The sequence below is a fragment of the Kwoniella mangroviensis genome, chromosome 2 (genome assembly GCF_000507465.2).
Source record: "Kwoniella mangroviensis CBS 8507 chromosome 2, whole genome shotgun sequence".
Classification (NCBI taxonomy): Eukaryota; Fungi; Basidiomycota; class Tremellomycetes; order Tremellales; family Cryptococcaceae; genus Kwoniella; species Kwoniella mangrovensis.
The window spans coordinates 2,311,828-2,324,132 of NC_088828.1; the positions used below are offsets into that span (position 1 = coordinate 2,311,828).

Here is a 12,305-nt window from a genome sequence, read left to right on the forward strand (position 1 = left end):
AAAAGGGGATGAGGAAGAAAGGATGGCTTCACATTGTGTAAGAGTGATACCGACTTCGTCCACTGATAGGCTACACAAGACTGTATGTACGATGGATTGCGTCCTCCTGTCAAAAAGGCAGTAATATTCTCACTCTTCGCATCATCACCCTTCGCATCCTCATCCATTCGTACCTCACCAAACTTATGAATCGACATCTCAAAAACCAATCCAGAACCTTCTTCAGCACGATCAACCCTTTTAATCTAGAGCTCACCGAGGATACTGTAATCCTCTACTGTACGAAATCCCGAAGGGGCAAAAACCACTCTTGCACCTTATATCTCTCCCGATCAGATACCCATCAATATCACCCATCATTTATCGCCGACGATATCTCCAATACCATATTCTCAGCATATAACAGGCTCAAGAAAGACAAGTGGTGGTTTGGTGGGATCAAATCACAAGATATCGAAGAGGGATGTCAAAAAAACCTAGAGACCATTTTCAAAAATTCATTGAATCAAGATTCGTGTGGTCGATTTGATGAAAGAGGTATAAGTATAATCAAAATACCTAAATGAAATTATGAGTCATTGATTAGATTGAAAGAAGCTGTAAATCACTAAGATAGGAAAGGCATCGTGGTGATTCCCACCGAGACCAGGTCGGTGTTTCATAAAGGTAGAAATGGTATGGCGAAGTATGGAATTACTAATTACAAACCGATTACTCGTGAGAAGGATAGGATCTCGATGTTGAGAAGGTTAAGTCAATATTCGAAATTCCTAGCAGAATCCAGTAATCGCGACGATACGACTATATACAAAGAGGGATCCAGGGGATTTGAGGACTGTGGGTATGTGCATCTCGATGATGGCGAGATAGAGATGTTTAGCTTTATCATGGAGGAGTTGCCTTCTTTCCTCAATAATAGCTGTTAAAACATTGAATGTACAGCAACATTGAAGAAACACTAGCAAAGTCCGTATAAGAGAGACGGTCGCAGAAAAGGAACTCAATCGTACTACCGTAGTAGGCACAAGATGTGGCTGACGTGACAGCCACATGCTGTGATCCTCTGATATGCAAATGTAACAACACTCTGATACCTAAAAAAACATTTTCAATATTTCTCATTTCTCATAATTCATCATATACAACAAATTAAAGCAATAAAAGACTGTTTTGGAATTCTCCCATACCACTTTACTCCATCAGTCTCTCAATCGATACTTCCATACTTCGGTACTCCATATCGTATGACCTCACTTAAATCTATTCACATTTTCTACATTTTGCCCCCTGATCCACCTCCAGCTCCTCCACCAAACTTCTCACTGATCTTCAACGCTTCAGCAGCCTTCTTTAATTCCTTTTGTCGTTCTTCATAAGCGTCATAAGCATATACAATCTTCTTTTTCTGTTGGTATTTGATCGATTCTTCTAACGTTATATAATCTTCTTCAGAAGAATTATCTATTTTATTATCATTACTAGTACCGTTAGGGTTTGGATTCTGTCCCTGATCTCTATTCTGCGTTCGAGGATCGGTTGGATTAGGTATGAACATGTCATTAGGGTCGAAATTATCTATCAATTCATCAAATCACATCGTATCAGCTAATCTGTCATACGAACTTCTCCCATAGGTATTCACTCACTGTCTTCATCTACCACTGCTCGTCGTTTACCCAAAGCCTTCCTACTGGGTTTGACAGGCTTGGAAGGTAAATCATCCCCATCAATCTCCTTGTCATCGACTCCATGATTAATACCAGCATGACTCTGATTCGATGAATCTCCTGTACCACTTCTGGAGGGTGTATCGCCCGATCCGTTTCGAGAAGGCGTCGTACCAGTACCATTAGCCAAGTTCTGTAACGATTGATGAGAAGCATTGTTCCCTTTGGCAAATGGATTAGGTAAAGGTCTTGGTCCACCCATTCTCAACCTGCCCATACCCAAAGGCGAGTTCGTACGACTTGCAGGTGCTGGCGATGAGGACAATTTCGGAGGATGAGGTAAGGGGTGAGGCTGTTGGTCAGGCGAAGGGGTACGTGATGATCTACCGTTCTCGACATTCGCATTCCTGAATGGATTGTTGGATCCTGCAATAGGTGCTGGTACTGCACCTTGTCCCTGTGATGGTGGCGGTGGTGGTAATGGCAGATCGTAATTCCTAGGCGAGGAAGTTACTTTAGGTGTACTATCCGAAGGAAGACGAACGTGCGGTACGGGCGATGGTGATCGAGATGAGGATGCCTGAGGTCGGTTAGAAGGTGGGAATAATCCAGATTGTTCATACATCGGTTGCTGTATCAAGAGTATCAGCCAAATGACATTTGAGGCAACATCAAAGATCAACTCAGCAGCTTACATTACGATCCATCCTGGTTTCTTTCTTGCTTCTTTCCCTGACTTCTCGCATTTCTTTCTCCTCCCCAGCCAATTTCGTGAGATCATCATGCTGTTTCAATGCCTCACCAAGGGCACTATGCGCCTCGAGAAGTGAACCCAAAGCCTGTTCTTCAGGTGTGTCGTGTTTGGTATTGTCGATGTTTGGATTGCCGTCCAGAGTAAGAGAAGCATGACGTTCACGAGATCGAGTGGCTTCAGCTTGAGCCCAGTCCATTTGGTTCGTCAAAGATTCATGAGCGAGGAAGACTTTTCGGTAGAATTCCTGTCAAAAAACAGTCAGCTACACCGCAATTGATGTGTATCATGTGGAAGACTACTGCGCTCACCTGAATAACCAGCTTATGCTCCAACTCTTCCGGTTTGGTGAACACCAGAGCTTCACTCAAAACTCGCGCACTTTCCTTGGCAGCGGTACATTCATCTATTAACCTCCTTAGATCTTCACCATGACTTGGCAGATCAGCATACCGTGGCCCACCATAGTGACCCGGCGAGGCCCCACGTTGAGGGAGCGCAGGAGGATAACCTTGGTTCGGCTGTTGCAGAGGAAGCTGTGAGAGTGATGGAGATGATGGGCGACGCGAGCCGGGGAATGATTGAGGGTTACTGTAAGTCTGGTTGTGTCGTTGGGCGTAGAAAGGCTCCGGAGAGAAGATAGGATGATCGACTGGAAGTGGGTTCCCCTGTATGTCATAGGTTTGTGAGCGATGAGCAGAATGCCAGGTAAGGAGTGTGCACTTACGATTTCTGACTCTTGAGGTAGTTTCACTTTCTTCCATAATTCACTTAAGCCCTCACAGCCTTTCTCTTGACCATAAGAGAACGTCAAATCTGACAGTATGTCCGTGAGAAGGTTATAGGTGGGTTGGGATACCAGTGGTTTGGTAGCAGGTGCAAGTAAGATGGGTTCAAGAGCAGATAGGAATTTCTTGCTCGAAGCGTGCTCTATAGGAGGAGATCAATATGATTGTTCAGCTCAAATCAATTCAAGAAGGGTCATGCTATGACTCACGTCTAAAGCCTTTTCCCGAGACATTTCTCATAAGGTATAACCAGACTTTGGCCGCATTCCGCCTTTCCGCTTCGTTACCATGTTTGAATTCTTTTCGGATCGCTCGAGCAGCATCTTTGGTAATCCCCTCCACGCCTTCAGACTTATGTATCCGATCACATACATCGTAGATGTTCGCTGGAGGAGGATCTGGCATAGAGCATAGCCAGCCTAATTCAAGTCGAGGGGAAGGTGAGCCTCATTGCCTCACATAATATGCTCATTGATTGACGGTACTCACGAATAGCTGAACCAGCATCATTAGGCTGGGGTATCTGATCCTTTTCCTTCTTCTTATCGCCTCCACCACCGAAATCCAAACCCAGTATCCTTCCTCTACTCGGTTGTTCCTCTTGTTCATGTCCATGTGAAGTTGAATGACCATGAGTGGAAGAAGGTTGACTTTCACTTTCGGTCTGATTCCTCCATCCATGGGAACTCTTCCTGGGCTCTTCCATCAATGGTTTACCATCTAATACCTGATTATTATCTTTCTTATCTTTACCTTTACCCCAACCCATTCCCAAGAAACCACGTTTCTTCTCTTTCTGATTCGGTCCTTCCATCTGACTTCCCCTTCTCGATAGGTTCACTGCATTTGGCATTGGTGTATCTTCTGTCCGCGGCACATTATTATTCAACGAATGATCATTAGACGAGGGAGGTGCCGATGGCAGAGGGAAAGGTTGAGTATTCGATGCCGTATAAGGATGTGGGGAAGGGAACGAAGTGAGCTCCGGTGACGGATACGAGTTTGCCAAAGGTGATCTGACACCTTGATTGGGTGGTTGAGGTTTCTGTAATTTGGATGACGGTTGATTAGGGGATGTGATAGGTTGATTCAAGATAGCGTTATTGTTCCCGTAAGGGTTGTTGTTATTGTTAGTGGTGTGTTGTGTATATGTGGAGTTGGTGTTAATGGTATCTTGATCGGACCGATTTGATAGGGAACCAGTGTTTGAAGCGATCGAATGACCCCTTTCCCTCCCTATAGAGGTATTGGGACTGATGATATCTCCCGCTTCACCGTAATGGGCTGTTGATAAGCTGGCTAAGCTGGATTGAGAATGACGAGCACTCCCTGCCGGAGGTGGGTAAGGCGGACGCATCGAAGGAGGTGTAGCGGGCCGAGCACCGGGTGGAAGATACATTGCTGTGTGGGTAGATGCACTTGATGGAGATGCGTTGGATGAAGGTGGATTCGAACTTGCAAATGCTGCGTTAGGGATGGTCAAAGGTTCAGTCAAGGATGAATGATAGTTTGGATCATAAACTGTAGAAGGTGGTGATGAAGGTAGAGCCATATTGTTGTTGGTAGGTGATATCACGGTCCACCCATCTGGTGAAGGAGCATTGGGCGATCCTCCATATCCCTTTGAATGCCTTTGCGGCTGTTGTTGATGCTGTTGACGTTGAGCAGATCTCATGGCTTGTTCTCTCTCTTGAATTTCCAGCAGACTAGGTACACCTGAATTTGATCCGGTAGACGCTTCCCTGTCCTTTCCCTTCCTTCCACTGGACACAGGTGCTGGAGGGGGTGGCAGCGACTGATTATTACCATTGTTCACATTGTATGTTTCTCTGCCTGCGTCTATGGGGAATGGAGTCACTTCCGGTTGATGTGAATGTCCGAATGGCCATCTGTGTTCATGATGATGCTGTGATGACAATTTGAGATGTTAGCTGTGTTTGCTAATTTGGGTCACAGATCACAGCAAACTTACATTCGTAGTACTAGGTGTGGATGTCCCCGATGCCGGTGCGGAAGATGCTGTGGGAGGTGGTAAAGGGTCTACGACGGGCGACTTGCTCGTCCGGAAGAGTCTCTTCATGTCGATAGTTCGTTCATAGGTATCGCACAAGAATACACAGAAGCAAAAGTTTGGTTATGAAGGATGGATGGGTTGTTGATAATTGACAATCGATAATTGACAATTGCCGGTTGATGTTGTTGACTGACTGGCTGGGGTAGAGCCGGGGGTTCAGGTTGAAATCTGATTTGACTGTGCAACGGTGGACAGTCTGGGCTGTTTTCCACTCTGTGCTGTTCCACGCAGCTGCCGCTTCGATCTGAATGGGCGGGGGGTTGAGCGATAGTATCTCGATGGGTTACTTACTGCTTGCCACTACCGACTACGACTACTGCTGGGTTATGCTATTGCTATTGCTATTGCTATGCTGCTAATGCTACTCGTATATTACTGAGTTGCCCATACACAGCCTCGGATCCCTCACAGTCAATCCGCTTTATCATATTCATCCCACGTGAGCATCACACGTGGGACCAGCCGATAAGTGAACCTTGTACAACTTATAATCCACATCATGCTGCCTTATCATTCCCAACCAAGCCATGCATAACAACGACCCCTTCTACCATCAGTAAATCTCCTTTATCCCCCCTTCTCTTCTTCTTCTTCTCTATCATTCCACTGCATCTTCATCACATTATCTCCCTACAATCGAAACTCGACATCATGGCCGACGCTAACGATCTCTACAAAGACGACCTCTACGGCGGTAAGCTCCCTCCTTCCCCTCTTGTCCCGTTGATACAATCAGACAGGCTGATGTGTTAATATGACTACGTTTTGTGTATGTAGATTTGGATCTCGAAGACCTCGATGCCACCCAGCTTGAAGAGCTAGTTGAACCACCCGAACTTGATCCTGCTCCAGCCACAGCAGGTGGATCAAGCTCGTCAGTTCAACAGGCTCAACCTTCTGTACCAGCAGTGGCCAATCAACCTTCAACAGGTGATTATATTGGTGTATCCCAACAACAACAACAAGGTGCTTTCGGGAATGAAGCCAACGTGGATCAAGCTGCTTTGGATAGGATAAGACCCAGTGATATGCCTGATGAGGGGTTAGTACATTTATACTCTTAAGTAGTCTCTCTGTTCCTCCTGTGTTTCTGTACTATCTCTAGTCATTCTTGATATCTGTCTGTTTCTGCTTTTCCGCATATATCGTGTCGTGTCGTGTTGGAAAATTAGTCAGGAGTCACGGAGAGGATATAGTAGGAGTATATACCAATGACGCGGGATGGCGAAAGCCCTTTAGTGGAGCGAATAGTCCCCGTGATAGCTGTACCCGTCGTGGTAATCATTTTATCATTGGTAGAAGGAGGTATCTCCTCACATATCTTGTCTTATCGTCATTATTCCATCATACACACTATCTAGTTGTTGGTCTCTAGAGTCGAATATATACTGATACCATTATGTTGTTTCTGATATACCTATAACTATCTATCTACCTTCCATACAAAATGGTAATACTCCGTACTACGTAAAAAACCAATCGATTGTAATACCATAAAATCAAACGAATGTACCCGATATCAAAATAAATCCAAAATCAACCGTATGGAAATACCATTAATGGCATCTTCACTGATGTTCATGTCGATGGTGTTTTTTGATAATACCGAACTATGGTGATCTTTTTCAATCCGACGATTTTCTCCACTTGCTTTTTCCCTCTTCTGGTTTTGTCATCTTTCCCTCATACCACGATCGTCCAACCTCTCTTTTCCTATCGCATCTTTCAACCATCTTCCTTCTCCGCCTCGTGTCTCTATTTGTTCATTAACAAAATCTCAATCCAAACATTGACTTATCCCTATATGAAACAGCAAGATGTTCATCGGTGGATTGAACTGGGAAACAACAGATGGTGAGTACCCACCTCACGAAGACATACGAGCCAATAAGCCATATCGGCAGGTAATGACACCCATGTGTTCGACATGGATCGTCATTGTCTTTGTCGTCAATGATATGACACAAGTTAGGAAGCTAATGAAACCGCCTCTCGAACTTCGTAGACGGTCTAAAAGCTTACATGGCTCAATTCGGTGAAATCGAAGCATGTACTATCATGAGAGATCTAACAGGTAGATCGAGAGGATTCGCATTTTTGACTTATAAAAGTTCGGAAAGTGTAAATAAGGTATTGGATAAGACTCATACCTTAGATGGTAAACAGGTGAGTTAGAGTTCCCTCTCTCCCCTTTCTGTGTCTTCCGATCTTAGATGTGAGATGAATGTAACATACTGATCTGATCAATTTGTGATTGTCGATGTGTAACATAGATCGATCCTAAACGAGCAATTCCTCGAGCAGAACACGAACGAACCGCCAAAGTATTTGTCGGAGGATTAGCTCCAAGCGTAACTGGCGAATCTCTCAGAACATTCTTAACTCAATTCGGACCTGTAATGGATGCTACGGTAATGTTCGATAAGGAAACTACCAGATCTAAAGGGTTCGCATTCGCTACGTTTGCGGATGAAGAGAGTGTACAGAGAGCCATGGATAGTAGTGGGATCGAATTGGAGGGTAAAGCTGTAAGTTAACCTTCTAATGTTAAAATTCAAAATCGCCATGTAGATGAAACAAGCAAGGCAGAAGAAACAAATATTACGTTGTGCTAATCCGCCTTTCATACCATCGTATAGATCGAAATCAAAAGAGCTCAACCTAGAGGGGCAGGTACTCAACCTGGTAAATTCACTTCCGGACCATCTGGTGGACATAATCGATATGGAGGAGGTAACAACAACAACAATCAGTTCAATAATGGTGGTGGTATGAATATGGGTATGGGTGGAATGGGTATGGGTATGGGAGGTTTTAACAATAATGTTGGAGGAGGTGGATTCGATCCGAATGCTATGGCTATGATGTATCAAAATATGATGAAGAATAATGGTATGGGTGAGTTTGGAGTCATCATCCCATTTTGAATTGACTGTACGATAAACTGATAGTCTACAATTACATGATACTATGTTATAGGCTCAATGATGGGTGGATTCGACCCTTCATCAATGGCAATGATGTATCAGAACATGATGAAATCCATGTCATCCGGCAACCCTGGCGGAGCAGGTGGTGTTGGAGGACAGGGAAACGTACCGGCCATTAACCCAAATATGGCAATGAGGAATCCAATGATGGGTATGGGTATGGGTGGAATGGGAATGGGAGGTATGGGAGGTATGGGAATGGGTAATATGGGTATGGGAATGGGAATGGGTGGGATGGGAATGAATAATATGGGTGGTAATAGGGTGAGCGAGTTTTTTCTTTAAAAAAAAAAACGAACCATGATAATCGACTATCGGATATTTTGTCATTGCACAAAATAGATTGCTGATACATTGCTTTGTAAATGACTTTTATAGATGATGAACCAACCCCAACAGCAAGGAGGCTCAATCAGACCTATCCCTAATGCACCTCGCGGTCCAGCAGCTATGCGATCAGGTCCATCGGGAGGAACAACCCCTCAATCAGGTTCAGGTGGGAGTGGCAATGGTGCGCCCACCGGTCCAGGTGCTCAGAGATATTCTACTCAAGGTTCAGCAAGAGCTAAACCTTACTAGGGAATAGGGAATAGGCATTTTGCTTTCGAACACAAGCATATATCATAAGGAACAATCTATTATATGTATTCATGTAAAAATCAGAACCAAAATCAATATTTCCATGCAACTCATATCGTGTACAGTGTATCAAAGCATGGTGCATACTCGTAGAGTAATAACAACCTTACGTAGCCATGACACAGCTACGGCTTAGTCTGGCATATTTCAATCAGTGAATACCTGTCATCCAGTATCGGTGCAGTATACTTGCAGTAGGTCACCGCATTGCGTTTCAGAGTGAGCCATGTAATAGGTGAATTCGATGCAAGCAGGAAATATACTATCCATCACATCCAAAAATTGGTATATGTATAAAAACGCTATAAATACACACAAATAGAATCAGATACTGAATCCCCCAAAACAAGGTCTATCTATCGCCTATCGGTCTTTCCTCCCTTTCTCTTACCAGCCAACATCCATTTAGGTCTGGTTATAGGAACGTGTCTATCCGATTCAGAAGCTTTGGCCAATCTATTTGGTAATCTCTGTGCGAAATCTCTCAACTCGTTGGCTTTGTCAGATTGACCTATCGTAGCTAAACCGGCCATCTGTCTATTCGATCGAGGAGCACGTGAAACGGCCATTCCACTCTTCGTCCTAATCGGTTTACCTTTCGATGGTCGACTTGAATCTTCAACCACACCCTCATCCATATCAACGTCCATATCACCTTCGACGGCAGCTTCGGCAGCGGCATCACGAGCCTCAGCAGCTTCCCAAGCTTCTTTCTTCTTCTCCATCAATCGCGCAGCACGTTTCTCAAGTACCAAAGGATCATGTCCTGATTTCCTCATACCGGTTGTGAATTCCGATAGAGTGACGTGCTTCTTCTTTCTTGGGATGATGGGTCGGTTTTGTAAGTGATTCTTCTCCTGGGATATCTTCTTGATTGAAGCTTTCTTCTTCTCGATTTGAGCGGCAGCATCTCGGAATTCTTCTTCGTCAGAGTCGAGCTGAGATATCATACATAATCAGTATTTGCTAATACCCAACTGAAGTTATGTATGAGAATATAAGCTGTGATGAGAAAGTACCACTCACCATCTCAGACTCATCGGATTCATAGAATCCTTGAGCTTCCAGAGCCTCTTCTTCCCTTTCTAAGGCATCCAATTTCTCAGCGATATCAGGATCGATAAAGTCTGCGATGTTCTTCCCATTAAGGAATTCAGGGATTTTATCATATTTCCACGAATCGTCGGCAAGGATGTAATCCTCTACGAGACGCGGTACAGCCCTGAAATCAGCGGAATTCTACATGAGATGGTAACGAGTAGATGAATCACTCACTCTTGGTATCGGCAGAGTAAATACCCATACCGGACAATTCCATCTCTTGCTCTTCATCTCTCTGTAATCTCCTCCTGTTAGGATCTTCTTTATCATACTTGACTTTATGTTTGACCGCATCAGGGATGAATGGTTTTCTCTCCAAATCATCTCTCTTCTGAGGTACCGCGACGTGTATTTTATTGGCAACCAACTCAATTCTATTTCCCTTGAGTTTTTGCTCGACTCTGTGAGCTAACAAAGCATCACATGCGACGTTCCTAACATCCATTACACCTTCTTCAGAGTATGTCGAGGCTTCAACGACAATGACCGATTTGTCAGATAAGATGGTATCAACGAAAGCACGGTTCTCTGGGGATAGATCGGCAAGTCTGACGATATCGATCTTGTTGATCACGAGGATGGTGGGTTTGTTGGTGAAAAGAGGTTTGATGGAATGGAAGAGTTTGCACTATGGGTGAGGTAAGATTATTAGTGGGATGGCAAGGTTTACGACAGCAGTTCAACTAACCTGAGCTTCGATTGTATATCCACACTGTTCACTCAAATCCATGAAGTACAAGACGGCACTTCGCAAATGAGCCAAAGCGGTGATAGATTGCATTTCGATGGTGTTCATTTCCTCCAATGGGTGATCAAGTACACCAGGGGTATCGATCACTTGCCATCTAAGGTATTTGTAATCCATATGACCGACGAAAAGGGATTTAGTGGTGAAGGCATACTAACCAACCATAATTTACAATTAGCAACATCGATCGAGCTGGAGATGGTTTTTGTATACGTACAGGTTGAACATCAACATCCGCTCTAGTAATCTTGTTTACGAAACTACTCTTTCCTACATTTGGGTAACCGCAGATAAGTAAAGTTCTAGTATTGGGGTCGATAGCGGGCAATCTCGAGATATGTTGTCTGACTTGTTCGAGATATGCTAAAGGATCTTTCTGTCTTCTCATGATGGTTGCCATACGACCCAAAGCAGCCTTCTTCAATTGTTTACATCTGTATAATGAATCACCGAATTTGAGTAATCGATTGTAATCTTTAGATACTTGGGAGATCAAGTGTCTGGCAGTGTTGATTTGACCTAAAGCAAGTTTGTAGTGGTTTTTGTCGTATAACACGTTCAAGAGTGACGATAAGAAGGGATGTAAGTTCTGTGAGAAGACATACAAGGTCAGCCAATGACACAAACTGAACAAGGAAGAAATTAGGCGGTTGATGCTTACATCGAGGACAGGGAATTCAGAGATGATCTTGCCTAATTTCTCATCGAAGGTATCTTGTGTGAATTTGACCTTTCGCATGTAGACTGTGAAAAACGTTAGCATAGAGCTATATCTGACATTGGGAACAGGTAGCTCACAATTTCTGATACGAGAGATTTTGAACTGAAAACGAACAAGTCAGTACAAATCGATGGTGTGTTTCAGTAATTCTGCGTTATATCTGGCTCACATTCTTATGGATGACTGAGGATAATCACATTATTAGCTGAAAATCTACAAAAACGAGAGCATTTTTCAGCTCACCGGTAGGGGTCTTTCTCATAGTAGCATTGAGCACAATGTCTATGAAGTCCGACGAGGTCGGGACGGGGGCGATCCGTTGTAAGCCAGCTACGGACGACATATTGGCTGGTGTGTTTCTGGAGGTGGCGAGGGAAACAGGAAGAAGAGGGTATCTCTTGTCGAGGAGTACTTGTGAGCGAGGGAAGGTAGCCTTGCGAGGAAGGTGATGAGGGACCAGAGCCGTCTATCAATCTACCAAAGCGAGAATGTCGAACTAAGGCTGAGTAGTTGGGTGCAGGTTAATGCTGCTCTACTATGATGTGAGTGAACTGATCAGAGTGGACCGGTTAAATTTTCAAAATTATCGATCATCTGGGAAAACAAAAATATCCACCTTCGAGGGGATTGTGTGATGTGGCATATTGAGCCCATGGGGAGAGTGATAATGCCAGTCGCGTGCTTGAGCTTGGTTGCATGCATACATAGGATCGGTGAATGTCGGACATGGGATGGGTGGGATGGATGGATGCGAGTGTGGCAGTGCGTGGATACATTAGGTTGAACGCACGCGGAGACCCTGGTAGATGCGGCAGTAGGAAGAATA

At 44.2% G+C, this 12,305-nt stretch overlaps 3 protein-coding genes across 3 annotated transcripts; 1 reads left to right on the forward strand and 2 right to left on the reverse strand.

Annotated features, from left to right (window-relative positions):
• Window positions 1-1,273: 1,273 nt before the first annotated feature.
• On the reverse strand, window positions 1,274-5,286 carry I203_107735 (uncharacterized protein; the record flags this gene model as incomplete). The annotated part of the gene is made up of 8 exons (XM_065518247.1): window positions 1,274-1,575; window positions 1,647-2,298; window positions 2,363-2,665; window positions 2,730-3,086; window positions 3,146-3,348; window positions 3,416-3,625; window positions 3,696-5,112; window positions 5,179-5,286. The coding sequence occupies 8 exons, from the start codon at window positions 5,284-5,286 to the stop codon at window positions 1,274-1,276; spliced, it is 3,552 nt and encodes a 1,183-aa protein (XP_065372977.1).
• Window positions 5,287-5,931: 645 nt separating this feature from the next.
• I203_107736 (uncharacterized protein) lies at window positions 5,932-8,849 on the forward strand (the record flags this gene model as incomplete). The annotated part of the gene is made up of 8 exons (XM_065518248.1): window positions 5,932-5,974; window positions 6,058-6,322; window positions 7,094-7,134; window positions 7,286-7,446; window positions 7,554-7,808; window positions 7,920-8,178; window positions 8,260-8,534; window positions 8,670-8,849. The coding sequence occupies 8 exons, from the start codon at window positions 5,932-5,934 to the stop codon at window positions 8,847-8,849; spliced, it is 1,479 nt and encodes a 492-aa protein (XP_065372978.1).
• A 416-nt stretch (window positions 8,850-9,265) lies between these two features.
• On the reverse strand, window positions 9,266-11,822 carry I203_107737 (uncharacterized protein; the record flags this gene model as incomplete). Its single annotated transcript, XM_019151438.1, has 9 exons — window positions 9,266-9,847; window positions 9,936-10,111; window positions 10,185-10,638; window positions 10,699-10,911; window positions 10,976-11,347; window positions 11,420-11,502; window positions 11,557-11,581; window positions 11,649-11,662; window positions 11,723-11,822. 9 exons carry the CDS (start codon window positions 11,820-11,822, stop codon window positions 9,266-9,268), a joined length of 2,019 nt encoding a protein of 672 aa, XP_018999242.1.
• Between the last annotated feature and the right edge of the window lie 483 nt (window positions 11,823-12,305).